At 36.3% G+C, this 19,882-nt stretch overlaps 3 protein-coding genes and 1 non-coding gene across 4 annotated transcripts; all 4 read left to right on the top strand.

The window, feature by feature from the left end:
• Positions 1 to 3,549: 3,549 nt before the first annotated feature.
• LOC109004892 (1-aminocyclopropane-1-carboxylate oxidase-like) lies at positions 3,550 to 6,112 on the top strand. The gene is made up of 3 exons (XM_018983598.2): positions 3,550 to 4,183; positions 4,638 to 4,980; positions 5,761 to 6,112. Exons 1-3 carry the CDS (start codon positions 3,651 to 3,653, stop codon positions 6,013 to 6,015), a joined length of 1,131 nt encoding a protein of 376 aa, XP_018839143.2. The 5' UTR covers positions 3,550 to 3,650; the 3' UTR covers positions 6,016 to 6,112.
• A 1,059-nt stretch (positions 6,113 to 7,171) lies between these two features.
• On the top strand, positions 7,172 to 13,722 carry LOC109004893 (protein SAWADEE HOMEODOMAIN HOMOLOG 1). The gene is made up of 9 exons (XM_018983600.2): positions 7,172 to 7,372; positions 8,653 to 8,738; positions 8,890 to 8,935; positions 9,025 to 9,172; positions 10,054 to 10,117; positions 11,983 to 12,034; positions 12,619 to 12,762; positions 13,032 to 13,151; positions 13,342 to 13,722. Exons 1-9 carry the CDS (start codon positions 7,313 to 7,315, stop codon positions 13,477 to 13,479), a joined length of 858 nt encoding a protein of 285 aa, XP_018839145.2. The 5' UTR covers positions 7,172 to 7,312; the 3' UTR covers positions 13,480 to 13,722.
• A 1,013-nt stretch (positions 13,723 to 14,735) lies between these two features.
• LOC109004895 lies at positions 14,736 to 15,705 on the top strand. The gene has a single exon (XM_018983603.2). It carries the CDS (start codon positions 14,819 to 14,821, stop codon positions 15,395 to 15,397), a length of 579 nt encoding a protein of 192 aa, XP_018839148.1. The 5' UTR covers positions 14,736 to 14,818; the 3' UTR covers positions 15,398 to 15,705.
• Positions 15,706 to 17,051: 1,346 nt separating this feature from the next.
• LOC118349097 lies at positions 17,052 to 17,189 on the top strand. The gene has a single exon (XR_004802090.1). It is a non-coding gene; the product is annotated as a small nucleolar RNA Z247 (small nucleolar RNA).
• The last annotated feature ends 2,693 nt before the right edge of the window (positions 17,190 to 19,882 follow it).

Consider the following 19,882-nt stretch of genomic DNA (forward strand, 5'->3'; position numbering starts at 1 on the left):
AATACTCCTCAAATCTGTAATGAAATGTTATTTTTAATGAGTTTGAGTTTAAAAGATAATAATAACTTAGTAAAAGATTGTAGATTAGTTGTAATAATATACTTAAATTAATAATTTGTCACGCTAACAGAAAAATATTTTAATAAAGCGATTTGTACAAATCTTTTGAAAAAAATGAAAATCATCCGGAAAAAGTCACTTTTTAAAATATATGTTCTATACAAATTTGAAAGCTCTAAATGTTTATTTAACATTACTCGCGATTATGACAAGAGTCTAATGGATTGATGGTATATAACTCGATTCTCTAAATAGAAAACTTGAGTTTGAAAACCCCACCCCTTTGTATAAACAGAAAAAAAAATTACTCGCATTTATGTTTTAAAATAAAAAACATTACTCATATTTAAATGATTATGACGGTTAAAATAAATCACACCCCTCTAGATGGGTGTGGGAGTTTTGGCTTCTCATTCTCTCTTTCCCTTTCTAATACTTTCAACTAATTTTTGTCCTATATTTTCCTTTGTTTTATGAAAATAACACGAAGATGAGCCGATCTATTGATTTTCAACCACCTTCGATCGTCACACATGGCTCCACAAGACTCCCTAGCTATCGATTTGTTGGCTTATGGAAGAATCACATCCATTTAAGTAGCGCGTGAGTCTCAACCGTCACCGCATCATAATGCATTTTCTGCCGTCACGCGTGGTAAAAGTGGGATCAGCAGCGTTGGATCTTGCAGATCCAACAAACATCTTCTCACCAGTATTGGTGAATGATTGTCACGCACATTTAAAGCCATTGATGACTTTTTGCTGGTGTATCTAACTATCTACCAGATGTTATTTTCTTATGTCACCACTTATCATAACTAAAGATCGTGAGAAAAATGAAGTGGACATTTATTTCAACCAAACTGGACTAACAAAATACAGCACAACACAATCTACTGTGAGTCTATGACTTTTAGTCGTAGTAGTGTCGCAATCCATTTATTGGATTGTACAAAAATCACTTTAAGTGACTTCCTCTTGTGAGAAATGTATAGGAGCCATTGGTTTCAATTTTTTTTTTCTTTTTTCCATGTTGTATTAGTTGGTTTGGAGATGATTGTTGGGGTCTCCCTCTTATATATTATAACTGTTTAATATATATATATTTATATTTATATGAAGCTTGGTTAGAAAAAAAAATGATTATGACGGTTATATAGTCTGTGAACCAAGATTATAAAAAAAAGATACAGTAAGGTCAAATACGGGCAAATTAGGGGAAACCTCTGTCAAAAGGATCAGGTTGTCGAGAAAATGTTGACTTTTCTTACAGGTCATATCTGCAGTAGTGATTGGTTGATAGTTTTTCAATTGTTCAAATGTGAATAAGATGATGAATGTATTAGATTCTACTACATAATATCCAGTGTGAAAATTACTTCGGTATTTTAGATATCTTAAGCTGGAAACTCTGAAATTATTTCGAAAGTTTCTTGTCTTCAAATAATATGGAGAAATTAATTATTCAATGGAAAAGACCGCCACATCATATATATTCATCTATAGTTGTAGTTGGTCCAATTCTACACCAACCCAAATATTCCTAATTCTTCCAACTTTTCACCTCTTGAAGTGACCCGACACCGGAATTTTGGCTTATTTTCTATTCTATTACCTGCGGTTTGGGGTGGAATGATATCATTTTATTATTATATATTTTTTAAATTTTTATATAAAATATAATAAATAATTTAATTTTTTAAATTTCAATTCAACTTTTTCAAATCTTAATACAATAATAATATTAAAATATTATATTTTAAACTTTTAAACAAAATATTAAATTTCCATCTCACCCCCAAACCTGCCAGTAACTTAGAAAAAGATATTTAGGATATGTTTGGATGTTGAACTGAATTGAGTTGAATTGAAATGATAAAATATTGTTAGAATATTATTTATTATTATTATTATTATTTTCAGATTTAAAAAAATTAAATTATTTATTATATTTTATATTAAAATTTAAAAAAATTATAAAAATAAGTCAAGATAAGTTTACTTTTCAAAAGAATATAAGGTTCACAGCCAAGCAATAAGCAGCATAACATTCCTCACGTGCCTTCACTTTTGAGGGAAAAATAATTTTTAAACGACTTCTCTTGAAATTTTAAATTGATGAGATGAAAATTAAAATATTTAATTATTTGTATTATATTATTAATATTCATCCTCACGATTCTTTTTTAATAACTGATTGAAATATTTAATTAAATAAAATAAAATTCAGAATCAAATTTCGAATTCAACATCTACTTAAAATCATTACTTGTCATGCCAACAAGTAGAACAGCAGAGCTAGAGTTGGGCTGCTTGGTTTTCGGTTTTTGAAAAAAGCTGCACGTGCAAAAGTGGATCCATCAAAGTTCACACGTGTGATTTAATCATTAAGTTTTAAAATTCACGCGTTTAAATAGTCACTACCCAGCACCAACATTATGATTTATGCCTTATACAGAGAAGCTGGCCCATTGTAGACCTTGAGAGCCCCAAGCAGGCCTACCAGAATTTTCAGCTTCACATGAGATAGAAATGATGACAAACAATTAGAAACAGATCCCTCTGCAATTTCATAATCAAAGGTTCCCCTAATCACCTTTATGGTAATTAAGCAGAAGACCCCAAAATACAAAACAATAATGCTATGAAATGTCAACAAGTTGTACTAAGTAGTATGATTTTTTTTTCCATGTAAAAATCTATTAAATGTATTAACAATGAAAAATGATATTTACAATTTTAGAATATGTAAATCTCGCGTATTTATTTTGAAATAATTGAGTAAATATAAAATGAAAAAATTATTCTTTTAATAGTTGGCCTAACTTTTTTTTAAAAGGAATGTGCGAGACTTATATATCCTAGAAATGTTTCTAACTTTCTAGCATTACTCAGTAAGAATAAACCACCATATTCATCTCAAGTTGCACTAATTACTCTTTTATTAGAAAAATTATTTTCATCCTCCTCTAGCTTGACATTTGAATAATTAATATATAAGTAAAATTTTAAAAAAATAATTTTACAAAATTTGCTGATTAGTTCCTAAAAATTCTAGGTGATGTTGGTTAGAACTTGATGAGATTCTGCAGAGTATAATATGTTTGGAAAATCATAAGGTTTAACAAGGTTCTGCAAAGTTGATAGCGAGTTCCATGATGAAGAGTTAAAGTGAGATTCGGATTAGTGTTTGAATTAGAAATTACTAAGGGAAAAAAAAAAAAAAAACAGATAAAAAAAGCAAAAAAAGAAGAAGAAGGAAGTCACAGCTGTAAGAAAAGAGAGCCCTGAGCCCCCACATACTGTCCTGGCCAAAGCTTGCCACCAAAGAGATGATGAATGGCACTGGACATGCAAAGGATGCAGATAAAAAGAAAGCAGATGAAAAAAGAAGAAAAGAAAAAAAAAATGCCTTGATGGTTCTCGGAAGCCAAAAAAAAAAAAAAAAAGACATGCCATCATTGCTGCTTCCTTATGCTTTTACTTTTGCAAATCCATCAAAAACAAATAGACAAAATCATATTCTTAACACAAACCTGAACTCAGTAGATTGTCATATATACAGCTCCCGAGTGAGCTTGAGTTATCCCCATGGCGACTTCACCTGAACCCAGGTCCGAAAACCCAATTGATTTTCGTGCCCCGCCTCCCTCTCCGGTAGCCTCCGGACGCCGATCGACTGTCACCAATGATGACATCCTCACCGAATTCCTCCACCACTCCCTTCGTGTCCCCGACCTCATCTTGCCCCATAAGGTCTTTCCCCGCCAGAAATTCATTGAAAGTCCCCCAGTGATTGATTTGCAATCCTTGACTTCCAAGGAAAGTGATTCAATACCCAAGATTCTGGATTCTATATCCGGAATTGGGTGCTTTCAGCTGGTGAACTACGGAATTCCGCCTGAAAGTATGAGTGCTGCATTGGCTGCCGCCTCTGGCATTTTCCATGTCCCACCAGAAAAGAAGGCGGCGGCGACGAGGTCGTTGGAAAGGCCATACGGCTTTGAAGAAGGTCATGAAGAGGAGGGCGAGAGTGAGTTGACTGAAGAGTTTGTATGGTGTAGAGATGAAGCTTTGAAGTTGGAAATGGAGGGAGTCTGGCCAGCAGGATATTCAAATTTCAGGTATTTACTAACTACCTCGTCTTGAATGTGTTTTGGCATTTGTCGGCATTGTTTTCTGGCCGTAATTTTTGCATACGAATGGTCAGTGTCGTAGTGTCGTTAATGAAATTTATTGTCCATCTTATTATGGGAATAATTTTGCATCGAGTTTCTGGTAGCAGATTCATAATAATAATATTAAAAAAAATGCATGTAATTGTTTTATAAGAAATGAAACAAATAATACGATAGAGCTAGTATAAATAAGAAAAGGTACATAAAGGAAACAACATGATTTGCATTTCTTCAGCTTCAAGAACATCGTGCAATCGATCAGTATCTTTATGGATTCAGTAGTGTTTAGCATTGATGCACACACATAATCATTAATTAATCCTCAAGATGTTTGTCGACCAATTATATATATGGAACCTGCATATGATCTCATGCCAAAGTTCTTTGTAATGATCTGCAGCGAGAAAATGGAAGCTCTGATGTTTGAGATAGAGAAAGTTGCTGAGAAAATTCTATTGGCCCTCTGGGAAAGTTTTCTAAGAAAACCAATATACGAAAATGAAATGATACAACAACAAGAACTTGGGTCAGTGTGTTGTCTCTACAAGCATGGCAAGAATGTACCGGCCGACAAGTGGTATGATGTGATCAGGATGTTAATAAGGGGTACTGATTTCTCTCATTCCTTGTGTTTGCATTTATGTGATGGGTCTTCAGAGTTTCACGTCTACTCCAAGAAAGGTTGGGTTTCTTTTATCCCAGAGAAAGGTGCCCTGATAATCACTGTTGGAGACCAAATCCAGGTAAAATATTTGGACTCTATTTTCCGCTTGGCTAAAGGCTAAAGTTGCACCTAGATATTTAGTTATTAGTATGTCTCTGGAGCTTTAATTGGAACACAGACCAAGATTGGCCTACCATGCAACAAAAAGCTTGCATGACATTGATTCATCTTTTGCTGTGAAATATCGATAAAAGCCATAATTTGAGCCGTTGACATAGCATAAACACCATTTTTTTCTAATATTACGAGGACTACAATAAATCTGCTTATTTATGATCAGTTATTTTCAACTAAAATGATTATTTCCTGCTGAAATGAGTCTGTTTTTTATCCGTCACAAATACTTGTTTTTTTTGTAGTATATATATATAATTTACTCGTATTTCTATACATGTTCTATTGCATTGATATAACGTTATATACTCATTAACATTTGAATTCGTTATTTAAAAAATAATTATTAATATGACGGTTGATGCATATATAATGCTACGATACTTTCCACACAGTAGTTTATGTGATCAAGTAGTAACATGATTATGATTAGCCACGGCCCACGACACAAACACACCATCATCATAAAAAAACACAGCTTGTTTTGTATGATGTTTTGGTACCTCTAAAGGCATTTTTGGACAGCTGTATTGGACGTGCGCTAATCATAGCATATGAAAAAATAAATTCATCAAAGTTCATGGGGAAAATGATGACAATTTGTACTAACCTCTCACTTTTTCTGTGTAAATCAACATCTAGATGAGAAATCATACTTGCTTATTTTAATTTCCTCCTCTTACAGGCATTAAGTGGTGGACACTACAAGCATGTGATAGGAAGACCAATCTTTAAAGATGAGAAAGATGACTGTATATCAATGGCTTTCCTCTGTTCCCCTCCTCCAACCGCAGCCGCCGCTGCTGCTGCCTCCGTCGTCACGACCAGCTGCTCAAAAACAAAAAGGGAAAAGACTATCTCGCTGAGTCAACAAGCCTTGGTGGCTTTGTTTTTGACTCTTGTATACCAATTTTTCGTTTACTTTTCAAAGAAAATTTGATGTTTGTATCCAAAATCTGTTTACAATTATAAATATATACTCTCCTCTTTTGGTTGCACACACTATTGTACAAATAGTTGCAACCTACACCATTAATATTAACTGCACCACCGTCCAAATCTCATCGTTGGAAATCTAAGCATGCAGTACATCATCCTCACTTCAGCTCTCATTCTATGTAATTATTACCCGATTTGTAAAATTAAACTCGTGTCATGTGACCAATTTTTTAAATCATCTTAATGATCAAATCTTAATTTTTAATTAGAAATATAGAGAAACTCATATTGAAATATATATTTTTTTACATATTATTCAAAATAAATATATATATATATAGTAACTTCTGGGTACCATTATTAGTATTATTAATTTTCTTTTTGTTTGGACGTAACCAATTTGAAGGGAGGGTATTATCAAGGGCTATTAGAATGAAAGTCTAGTCGCTGGCAAAGAAGAGGCCCAAAGACCAAACAACTCGTCTCGATCATGGGCTTCGGGATCAGAGAAGTACCTCGGCTTCTACTGGGTTGGGTTGCATCAACTTCCGAAACTTCACCACGCAGGTGGGCCGACCAGACTTTGATTATAATTGGGACTTTTGTTTTATTTTTTTGGGGGGTTGTAATTATGCTGTGGTTGCACGAGGCGACGGGGAGAACTCGATGCGAATTGTATGGGTCCCGCTAGCGGTCGTCCAGCTCTTACTGCTGGACATGACCCTCGTTCATTCTCTTTTTCTTTTTTTTTTTAAATTTTTAAATATATAATTTTTAAATAGAAAATAATAAAGTTATTACTTAATAACAATTTGTATACAATTATGTAATAAAATAATATTATTTTAAATTTGATTTTAACTTTTATTTTTGATTTAATGTGTTTAAATATAATAAAAAATATTATTATATTTAAAATTATCTATAAATTGTGAAGGTATTGTTAGCTATCCTTTACGAATTACGGTAGAACTTATGCTAGTCCATATACTTTACCGATATGGCCGGTTTGACGCGGTTACGGCCGTTTGACCGGTTTTTGTACCCCACTAGTTAAAAGGCCGTACGTAGGAGTAAAAATCCACACGTGTTCTTGGAATGCTAGCGTGGCAAGTTCTAACTGGTAATTGATAAAGCACCAATATGACATACGAGTGAATCAAAGAACACAGAACCCCGACAAAGTTGAAATCCTAAAACCCCCCGAGAAAGAAACAAAAACCTAGTAGAAGCTACTGACATAGAGTGACATTCCGCCCTATCCGTCCCTGTTTCCGTTAATTGACTCTCTCTGCGCAATGGACTGGTTTAAGCGAGAAGATTCCGATGATTCCTGCTCTGAATTCACTCTTGCTGAGGTAATCCATCTGCCTCTTGCTGTATCCCCTCGTTGGTTCGTCATTTTGCAGAATAGGAAGTTTAACGACTTAGCTGTGAATGTATTCTTTGACTTTTTTGTTCTGTGTTTCGAAATGCGATTTTTTATAATGGGCCCCTCACTCATATGGTATTGTGGGTTTGCCAATTCTTTTTTGTATCCTAACTATCTAAGCTCATAAATGTATGTATTGCTACCAAACTTTGAAATTTAGTGTTGCTCATTTCGTTTACAAGAGTGTTTAAGAATTCCAATGGAGGAACTACAATCGATGATGTAGCTTGGTGTAGAGTCTGTTGCTTTGTCTACACTGCATGATTGTGCATTTGTGCTCGCTATATACCAGAAGCAATATCACGGTTGCAGATTTTATTTTTTCGAGATTATGATTGCATTCTTGCAAGTAATGCATCTGCAACTCCAAAAGAGGGGGAAAAAGGGAATGTGGAGGATGAAACCTCGAAAGTGTACCAATATCACTTATTATTGCATCCAAGGTTTTATTTTACTTCTAGTCTCAGTCTGTAAAATGCTGTAAAATTTTGGTTATGGGACTTGTTTTGTACAGCACCATCTGACTTTTGTTTGCACATTGGACATAGTGAACAAGCACAACAGTCAACGACAAACGACATCCTTACCTCTTCTAAGGATATGATTTAGCATGTTGTTTCATATCAAGTGGTCTAATTCTGCTTTCAGAAGGAACTTGACGGTTTATGTTTCTTTTCGCTTTGACATGTGACAAAGTTTCGAGTTTAGCTAATCACCTGAACAAAATTTTTTTCGAATTATGTGTGTCTGTGCTGGAGCATCTTGTGACATCCGAAGAAATGGTTTTTGATGAAAAAAACTAATGGACGTACAGTGCAATTTTGTATGCCATCATGGGTATATGGTCATTCTACTAACCGATATATGATCGAACCATGTGGCCTACCTTCATAAATATTATCTTTCTTCTGAGGCTGAACCATTCAGGAAAAGAGAGGATCTAGTGTGGATATATTTTGGGTTCATCAAAGCTTTCAAGTGCATGACAATAGTCAGTGTGTGCAACATTCTTTTAGACTTGTAATAAGCATGGTCCTTCATTTTGCCCTGATATATGGCACCCTTAGCTCAATTGTCGATTTCTTGAACCCTGATAGATGGAATATATTGTGTTCTTTTAATTTGCATTTTATGTTTAATATTACCGTCACACTGCTCTATTTTGCCTAGTTTCTACAATGATTATTATTTTATGTTCTTTTACAGATTATGGAAATGGAAAAAATATTTAAGGGGGTAGGAGAACAATCACTGGGTCCAGAGTTTTTCCAAGATATTGCAACCAGTTTTAGGTGAAATCCATTCCATTCATATCCTATCCCTAGTGTAAATGAGTGAAACCCTTTTTTACAGTTATATCCACATTATGTGCTTCCTTAAAACAGGCTTTAACTAATCATCATATCCTATGTTTATCTTCCTTGGCCTGCTTTATCACTGCAGTTCCTCAGCAAGTCGTGCTGGAAAATCTATCATAACATGGCGTCAGGTTTTTATGTTTCTTTTCTCATCCAAACTCTATTGTCTTCTTTCCATTTGAAGGTATTGTAACTGTTTCTTGTTCTAGTTTTGTTGTAGGTGGAAAGTTGGTTCCAGAATAAACAAGAGCAGCCGCTAGCTAAATTCACTCCCTCGCATGGTGTCGTGAAATTATTTGTTGATACCCCAGATGCACCTATTTCGAACAATGCAAGCAATGCACCTGAAAGTTCTCCAAGTCCTAAAGGTGAATTTTGTTTGTCAGCATGGGTGGAACTGTTGACAAAGTAGTTTAGGGTATATTCCGTTGAATGAATTTCTATGGAATTTGAAATTAAATGCTCATTTAGTGGTTTCATATAAATAAATTTTCAGAAAAAAGTTCATTTGATTTATAAAAGAAGTAAATGCAAATTCGTCTGCTTAAAGCTCACCAAAAAGTTTTCTTGGATGTTGCTTCAGGGTTGGCATTTAAACATGAGTTTGCTATGGCTTCATGCTTGATAATCCCAACACCTTTTACAACATTCTAATTCTGTAATATATATATATATATATATATATTTTTTTTTTATTGCATGGTTGCATAAGCTGGTGGGCCCCAATTTAGGAACTATTTGTTTGCTTATGAAAAGGTACTCACAGGCTTACTGGTTTACTTTTGTGTGATTTGTAGTCACAGTCTGACTTACTATGTCGGTTGTGTACTTGTGTAATTGATATCCCAATTCATTTACAAATGGATTGCATGGGTTCAGTTTCCAATATCTCTTATCTAGATTATACTTAGTATCTTTGCTGCTTATTCATAATCAACTGTGAATATTATATCATTTTCTTTTGTTGTAACAAACTCTTGTTTGTTTTAAGCATTCTCACTTTTCCTCCGTGTCTTGTCCAGTATCGTGGAGTGATTATTCTGCTACCTTTTCTTACTCGATAACCATTTGAGATGATTATTTTGTGGCAACTTGTAGAGTGACATATTTTTGTCAATTTCAGTTGTAATTATGCTATGTTATCCTCATGTGAAGCCATGGAGGTGTACTATGATTCCAAAACCCAACTATTTTGCTTATTATGGTAAAGCTGAAATCTTGCATGCAATTTAATCCAATTTCAATACAGGTAAAAGGATCACAGATATATCAGAGTTGTCATTTGAAGCTAAATCATCAAAAGATGGTGCATGGTGAGAATGTGTCTAATAATTGAGAAAATTCAAAGCGTTATATATAAATGCTATATATTTGGTCTTGAGCTATTTTAACTAGTTGCTTTAACTTATATGCCTTCAATTGTTGTTTGTGTCTACTTAAAAAAAAAAAAAAAAATTATTGTTTGTGTATGGAATGCTTGTAATCCTGAGGCATTTTCAAGCTCTCCAGGGAGATGAGAGACCCGCGAAGAATGTGGATATAGCTACTTTTATGTCTGGGCATATTATGATTGTCCAATCTGATTCCGATTAAGTTGTAAAAATGAGTGTATCCTCTTCACCAACCAGGATACAGTCCACATTATTTTGTTTAAATATGTTGAGAAAGTTTACTGGCTTGGTTTGAAGTTTGCAATTTCCTTGGTCTTTTTCCCTCTAATATGCCCCACTTGAAATAATCGAATTGGCCAAGGTTAGTCGTATGGGTTTCCTTTGGATATTTCAGCTCAAATTGAGAGCAACCGAGACCACTTGTAAATTATTAAGACAAATCATAAACAGGATAATGTGCTAGAGAGAACTTTTCAATTAACCAAGATTTGTCTGTTACATGTTGTTAGAGGACATGGTTGTAATTAGTGTAACTTATGAGGGTATAATTGTCATTTGCATGTAGTATGTATATGCTGTTGAACATCAATGAATAACAAGTAGTATTCTTTCTCTATCTTCGACTACACATGTAAAGGAATCCATTAGTTCCGTGTCTTTTAAAATTTGAAATTTTAGCTTAGGAAATATGGGCACAGCTTGAAGCTTCTTTTTTTAAGACAAATATGTTGTCCATTGGTAGTTAGGTTTGTCCTTGACTCCTATAATAGTTATGTTGGAGTCAAGCTGCTGCTGTTCCGACTTTGGTCTCTTGAAGACATTATGAAATTGCATGAAACTATGTGAAGTAATTACATCAAGATGACATGATGAATGGAATAGACTATTGTATTTCTTCTTCATAATATATCCATATTGCCACCTATAATCTTTGATGACAGTTGGGAACTTCAAAAAAAAAATTGAGTCATAATATTAATTATATAACTAAACAGAAGACTAAGAAAGTAGGCACTAAGGAACAAATGGTTTTTGTTAAATGTTGGACTCTGAATTTTTGGATCATTTAGAAAATCAATTCAAGGGACACAAAGCTTTTGACTTTAATTAACTGGCCTTGCTAGACCTTGTATCTTTCTTGGTATATCCAGATAAAGGTAGGAGCATAAATTAAAACTTTCTGAAGCTACAAATAACAGAACTCTGTTAGAACATTTTCTGTCCATTCAATGTCTACTTCAGTGATGGGTACGATTTTATTGGAGTTTGATGTACTTTTTTTTTGTTTATTTTTTCAGTTGCATGATAGTTTGTAGTTATTACCCATATATGGTTAGGAATCATTACCAACTTCAACCTCCACTCCCCCTAACCCCAAACTTCGAGGTTTGACCCTTTTCTATATTGCTTGAAGTTAATGACATCTCTTATTGTACTTTCAAGTGTGTGGTTTTCAATAGACTAAATGATCTTCAAGATAGTTTTCTGGTGTACAATCGCTGCCTCTTTTTTAGGATTGTATGTTGACTTTTAATTAATTCAGACTAAATGTTGTTGATGTTCAAAGTTTAAACGCATGATGAAAATTGGAAAAGATTAAAGTAGTAGTGTACCTCAGACTACCAGTTCCATGAGCTTATGATATAAACTTACCACATCTTAGAAACTCACAAATTTATGTTTACGTCCAGGATGGAAATCGATTCCTTAATGTATAACCTTAGTTGTGAATATTGTAATCTCCTTTTCAATTGAGTGGTAAATGAAATATTTCTATCGCATTCCAGGTACGATGTTGCGTCATTCCAGAGTTACAGATTTATTAACTCAGGCGAACTTGTAAGATTCAGTATCAGTTTTATTATTGATCAAGTACTTTTGGGTAGTACAAGTTTCTTAATGTTAGTGCCTTGCCTTTGTTAATATTGTGAAGGAAAAGACAAAAAAAAAAATATTGTGAAGGAAAAGAATAAGTTGCTCCATTGGGTGTGCTAAAAGAATGGCAACTACCTGTAGGAAATAGGAACCTGATGTGCATGGTCAGATTTCAGGTGTTGGGAAGAAGTTGTTACAATTCGGATTATAACACCATTAAAGAAATTTTCTGGTTATTTACTGTTCATCATTCTCACTCTGTATATCACTATTAGCAAAATAAAAAATACTAGGGTAAGAAAATGATGTTTAAGAAATGCTTAATATTCTGAAGAACGCACATGGGCATGCTCTATCTGTACAACAAGGGGCTCTTGTTGGACTCCCAATTTTATGTGGGTTCTATCATTTCCTCAAAAAATCAATCTCTATGCTAAACTCTCACATAATACAGTGGGAGTTGTGATGCTGTCCAACAAAGAAAAATCACAATGCGTGATATTGACCAACCTACATAAAATGTGTGGAATCATGTTTATACATTACAGGAAGTTCGTGTACGATTTGCTGGCTTTAGTAATGATGAAGATGAGTGGATCAATGTGAAAAGGGGAGTGCGGGAGCGGTCTATTCCTTTGGAACCATCTGAGTGTGAGAAGGTGAAGGTTGGAGATCTTGTGTTGTGCTTCCAGGTAACCTTTTTCTTTTGTTTCCTTTGTGTGTGTGTGTGTGTGTGTTTTTTGTTATAATTTTTAAAATTTGATATGTCCATTAAGCTGGAAAAATCATGCATTTGAGATGATAACTTCTTACTTTTGAAATGTCCATAACAATCAACTATCAAGATTATCGGGCCAGCGATAAATTGGGAAGAAAAAAAATGGAGTACCTGGTTAGATGGTCAAAAACTTTCCCAGATGTTAAGTGTTCTTATCTTTCAACGTCTTATTCAAACATTCAGGAAAGAGATGACCATGCAGTTTACTGCGATGCCTATATTATGGAAATCCAAAGGATACCACATGACATAAACTGCTGCAGGTGCATCTTCGTTGTCCGTTATGACCACGATTGCACTGAGGTAATGCAGGACGCATGAATTGTTTCTCTCTCTCATTCATTTGCATAGATTTTGTGACGCATTGAACATTGTTTTTGCATATGTCCGGGTGTGTGAGACAATCAAAGGAAAGGCAAATCCTTTTAGTATGTGATGATTGCAGTTCAGAAATTCGAAAACCATTGACATTTTATGCTGTCTGATTTCCCAGGAAAAAGTTCAGCTGGAGAGGATATGCGCCAGGCCTAAAGATTATTCAGGGTCCACTTCTGATGTCCAGACAGGGCTCACACAATATCATTCAAGGCTCAGCTTTGATATCCCAGATGGAGTCAAATTTCCTTTTTAACCTACATTATCCAATGCTCCAATTATTACCATTTCCATTAATTGTAAATTGTACCTGTGTATTTTTTTTTTTAAGGACATGACCTCTGAAAACTTATTATTTCGACATTGCAAGTAGTGGTCTAGGAACAATGTCTGATCCTCAACCATAGGGTATGGTTTATGCATGTGGGAAAAAAGTTTGAACTCAAATTCAAAGAATCTAGACTTGGAGAGAAATAGATAGGAATATTTATTGAATAAGTTAATATTATCTACGTGGTAATATTTTTTATTTCATCCCATCCCATTCCATTTCATATCTTTCCTAAATATCATTTAAAAACAAACATTTCTAAACTAATCATTACATTTTTTCTATAATTTTAAATAAAGTATAAAAAATAATTCAGTTTTTTCAAATATCAAAATAAATATAATATTAAAAAATTATATTATAATAATATATTAACTTTATAATATTTTTATTCAATTTTTTTTTTAAAATTTCATAAAACATTATAACTCAAATTATTTTACCACTATTTATAAAATATTTTACTATTCATAAATTTCTCGTCTCATATCATTTTCCAAACATCTCTTATCCTAATCCTAATTAATAATTAGTAAATAAGAATAATCTCTACTCATCTGTATTTGGGAAACTCTTTATTTATTTTTCAATTTTTAATTTTTGATGGTTTCCAAGTTTACGAAATCGGTTCCTTCCATCTGTGGTTCCGTTGCATTTCAATGCACGAGACTTTATACAAAATCTTGTCATGTATCGATCATTTTACTGTATCAACTAATTGAAATTGAAAAAAAAAAAATCCCCGCCACCAAACACGCACCCTGCCGTGAACTTCTCACCCATCTCCACTCCACTAAGGGCTTGTTTGAATTTGCAAGTCATCTCAGCTCATCTCAACTCATCTCACTACTATTCATTACTATTCAGCAACTTTAACTCACAAATCTCACTACTATTCACAACTCATCTCATTACTATTCACAATCCATCTCAACTCATCTCAGCTCATCTCAAGTCATCTCAACTCATCTTCGAATCTAAACATCTCCAGCATATGAATTCACCAAAATAATAAAACACCATAAAAGTAATCAAATTCCGTGTATCTTTTGGTCATTTCAAGTGCAAAGTTAACACCCATAGTTCCATACTTTATATGCCACTATCCAGTGCCCACTACTGCCTCTCTCAGCCCATCTCTCTCTCTCTCTCTCTCTCTCTCTCTCTCTCTCTCTCTCTCTCTCTCTCTCTCTCTCTCTCTCTCTCTCTCTCTCTCTCATATTAAAAAGAAAAACCTCACTCTGAGAACAATATAATCGCAGAGATGGAACCAAACGTGCCACCAGTGATAGCGAAGAGAATATGGAGCATAGTACGTGTAGCTTTCTTCATGTTGCGAAAAGGCATATCCAAGAGAAAGCTAATGCTCGACCTCAACATGATGATGAAGCGTGGCAAGATCGCCGGAAAAGCTATCACCAACCTCATGTTCAACCACAACCACCACCACAACGCCGCGTCCTCGGCCCCGCGCGAGTACGAGTTCAGCTGCAGCAACACCCCCAACTACACCTTCCACCTCAGCAATAAGCGCCGCCACCACAGCCACAACAACCATCACCACAGCCACTTCTTCTCTTGCGCCCACGCGCCGGCGACCCTAGACGATGACTTAGCCACTATGAATGCTGTTAAGGCGGTGCTGATGGAGATGTTGAACAACGAAGCGGCGGTGGAGGCATCGCCGGCACTCCCTGGCTTCGGACGGAGCCCCATGGTGAGGCAGCTGAGGATAACGGACTCGCCGTTCCCGTTGAGGGAAGCCGACGAGGACTCCCACGTAGACAAGGCTGCCGAGGAGTTCATAGAGAGGTTTTACAAGCAGTTGAGGCAGCAGAAGTGATTAATGGCGGGAGGAGTAAAGAGGAGTCGGTCTTTATTATAAATTTCGGGCAAGAGATCAGCTTTGTTATATATGGACATTACGTCTATTTGGGACGAGACGACCTCCATGTCTTTGTTCGGATCACAATAAAATTATTGTACGAAGTTTCAGTTTATGTGTAAGCATATGTGTATGTCATGTTGGTAATCCTAGCTAGCTAGCTAGCCAGGAGAAGGAATTAAGTTTTCGTTTTTTCATTTTTTTGAAAGGAAGAGAAGGAAGTTTTCAGACTGTAATGTAAGGAGGGAGAGATGTGCATACTGCTACTTCAGGGTGTTTCCAAAGCATAATTAATTTCCTTCTTTTCCGTTTCTGTTCATGAAAATAATACAATAAAGAGAACTATAATTAGCTACACAAATGAAGTGATCGATCTTAATGGTACTGTAAATGATAATATTCCAACATATAATGGTTTACCAATTCATAGTACAGTACTACCACAATCACTGCTATAACCTTTTTTTTATTTTCTAGATTCTATTCTCTTTCTTCTTCGTTGGGGACGGGACGGGAGTACTCATGTTGCATGTCTTCGATTTTTTTCTTTCTCTTGTCCTTTTTTTTGGGGCTTTTTTCCTTATCCTCAGTTTTGACTTTAAATCTAATTATCTTCTTCTCAAGTTTTAGATCTAACTAACTAATTGAGGTACTCTCAAATATCTCATTATTATTTTTTATTTTATTATTATTTTTTATCTACTCTTTATTATTATTCATTATTTTATCATTATTTTTTCACTATTATTCATAAATACTGCCAAATACTTTTACAATCCAAACGTAAACAGAAGTTCATCTATTTTTTTTAAAAAAATACTTAATAAGGCAACTATGGATTCTGCTACTGATATGCCGAGACCCCCTGCACCAGACCAGCTCCTGTAATTGCTGCCTTCATATCTCTCTATTAATACTTCCCTTTTATGTATCAAGCTCCAGCTGTATAGTCAACCATTGTAATTCTATATATACATGAATACAATTACACCATGGTAATCAGAGAGATTACAATATTTACATCTCTTTATGGTATCACAGAGCCAAAAGACAAACGTCTAAGAGAATCCTGCTCCCACGATCAGTCACTCACCCGACACCCTCATTTTTTTTTTCTCTTTGCTGCCTTCCCCTACAATGTCTTTTTCTGCCCCACTTAACCTACAAAACCTTGTCACCATCAAACTCACTAAGGATAATTTCCTCCTATGGCGTGCACAGATTCTGCCATATCTCAGAGGGCAACAATTGATCGGCTATGTTGATGGAACAATCCCATGTCCTCCACCAACAATCCAGATTACTTCCAAAGAGGATGACATAATCAAAACCAGTCCCAATCCAGAATTTTCTCAATGGTACAACCAGGATCAGGTAATCCTTGGCGCCCTCATGTCTTCTCTTTCGGAATCAATTATCACCCACATGGTGGGCCTTGAAACATCCAAGGATGTTTGGTGTGCTCTTGAACGCATGTTTTCCAACCATGCACGAGCACGGGTGGTAGGCATACGCCTTGAATTATCCACTCTCAAGAAGGGCAACATGTCCATGTCCGATTACTACCAGCGTATTAAGACCTCTGCTGATACATTAGCAGCAGTAGGTGAACCACTTCGTGATTCTGAATTTCTCACATATATTCTTGCTGGTCTTGACTCATCCTATAACTCCATTGTCACGTCTATTTCTACTAGAGTTGATCAGTTTTCTCTTGAAGATGCATATGCTCATCTGTTAAGCTTTGAACTCAGACTTGAGCAGCAAAATTCTGCTCTTGATATAGCCATTGGGTCAGCCAATGTAGCCACACGAAATGATCATTCACGTGGCAATGGTGGAAGAACTCCTCAACGATCCTTCCAAAATAGTCGAGGCAGGAACTACCGTGGCAGAGGCCGCGGGTCACAAGGAAATTTTTCTGGAGGCGGATCACGTCTTATTTGTCAACTTTGTGGGAAAAATGGCCATAATGCAGTGCAGTGTTATCATCGACTTGACTTATCCTATCAGGGTACCCAGCCACCTATGCAAGCTTTTGTGGCTCATTCACAAACATCAAATGACCCAAACTGGTACACTGACACCGGCGCTACACATCACCTAACCAATGATTTTCAAAATTTAAATCTTGGTGCTGAACCATTCCACGGCACTGATACTATCCAAGTTGGGGATGGCGCAGGTTTGCCTATTAATCACATTGGTTCCTCTCAACTTTCTCTTGACAACTCTACTTTTAAGTTGAAGTCCATTTTGCATGTGCCTCACATTAAAAAGAATCTTGTGTCTGTGAGTCAGTTTACGGCAGATAACAATGTTTTTATTGAATTTCATGCTGGGTATTTTTCTGTGAAGGACGAATGCACCAAGAAGCTCCTGTTCCGCGGAAAAACTGAGGGTGGTCTCTATCCTTTCTCTCCACTTCGTCCACCACAAGCTTACTCTTGTCAGCGTGTTCCGTTGGAGGTGTGGCATTCTCGTCTTGGCCATGCTTCCTTCAAAACTATCAAGCATCTCACATCCAAGGCGTCTCTTCCAGTTTCATCAAATAAAGTTCCAGGAGTTTGCAACTCTTGCCAACAGGGCAAGAGTCATCGTCTTCCTTTTTCGCATTCTAGTCATGTGTCAAATGGTCCATTAGATTTGATTTTTTCTGATGTATGGGGCCCCTCTTCTGTAATGTCTAAAAGTGGCAATAAATACTACGTTTCATTTGTTGATCACTTCAGCAAATATACGTGGATTTTTCCAATTCCTACCAAATCATCCGTTTTTCCTGTTTTTATCTCTTTCCAAAAACACATTGAACGTTTCTTGAACCGCAAAATTAAATGTGTTCAAACGGATTGGGGAGGAGAATTTCGCACACTCCACACCTTCTTTAGCCAACACGGCATCACCCATCGGATTTCTTGCCCTCATACTTCCCAACAAAATGGGACGGTTGAACGCAAACACCGACATATAGTTGAGAGTGGTCTTTCCCTCTTGTCTCATTCTTCCGTTCCCACCTTATATTGGGATGATGCTTTCTTCATGGCCACTTTTATTCTTAATCGGGTTCCCACATCACCATTACATAAAATGTCCCCTTTTGAAAAATTGTTCAACCAAAGACCTGACTACTCTATCCTACGTGTGTTCGGCTGTGCATGTTGGCCATATCTCCGCCCATACAACCACCACAAAATTGATTTCCGCTCTAAACAATGTGTTTTCCTGGGTGTTAGTAAAAATCACAGTGGTTACCAGTGTTTGGACAGGTCTACGGGCAAAATCTATATCTCACGCCATGTGGTCTTTGATGAGCATCATTTTCCTTTCGCAAGTGGTCAACCTCAACACTGTCTCCCTCCTATACGGGTCTCTTCATTACCTTCCATATCTCCTCAGCTCTTACCTACTTTAGTCTCCACGAGTCCAGTGTCTTCCAGACCATGTGTCACTCCTCTTCAAGAAAATTCCTACATCCCAGTATCGGCATCTCCTCCCATTAATTCAGCACCCTTGTCTCACGCCTCATCTACTCCTACCAATTCGGCTTTACCCGATTCGAGTCCCTCTGTAGATCCGGTCAATAATTCTTCCCATATATTCCTACCACTGTCACCTGCCAATTTTGACAACTCTGTTTCCTCTGATCATGCCGAGACCCCTGTTTCCTCTCCTTCCGCCATTCCATCCGTTGTTCACGCTGAAAATACACTGTCTCCCAGTTCTTTGTCTGATCACCCTCCCGCCGCAGGTGCTCCTCTCACACGCATTCATCCTATGCGTACACGCAGTCAGAACAATATTGTCAAACAGAAAAAATTTTTTGATGAATCCCCTGCACCACAGACCTTTCTGGCCAACGTAAGTCCCGTTCCTGATGATCCAGGAAGTTATTCACGTGCTGTCACTTATGAACCTTGGAGAGCTGCCATGGATGCTGAATACTCGGCACTTATAAAAAATGATACATGGCATCTTGTTCCTTATCAAGAGGGTATGAATCTCGTCGGCAACAAGTGGGTCTATTGTGTTAAACGAGATTCCAGTGGCAAGCCCATTCGTCACAAGGCACGGCTTGTAGCTAAGGGCTACCATCAACAACCGGGGATCGATTATGCAGATACCTTCAGTCCGGTGATTAAGCCGACCACCATTCGGTTGGTTCTTACGTTTGCTATCTCTCACCAATGGCCCATCCACCAGATTGATATATCAAATGCTTTCCTCCATGGCTTCTTGAATGAGACAGTGTTTATGACACAGCCGACTGGATATGTGAATAAACAATTCCCTCATCATGTTTGTCATCTCAAAAAGGCGCTGTATGGTCTAAAACAAGCACCCCGGGCGTGGTATGCCCGCTTGAGTTCCAAGTTGCTTGATTATGGGTTTCTCAATTCCAAATCCGATACTTCCCTTTTTATTTTTAATTCTCGTGGTGTACGC

Source organism: Juglans regia, chromosome 7 (assembly GCF_001411555.2).
Source record: "Juglans regia cultivar Chandler chromosome 7, Walnut 2.0, whole genome shotgun sequence".
NCBI lineage: Eukaryota > Viridiplantae > Streptophyta > Magnoliopsida > Fagales > Juglandaceae > Juglans > Juglans regia.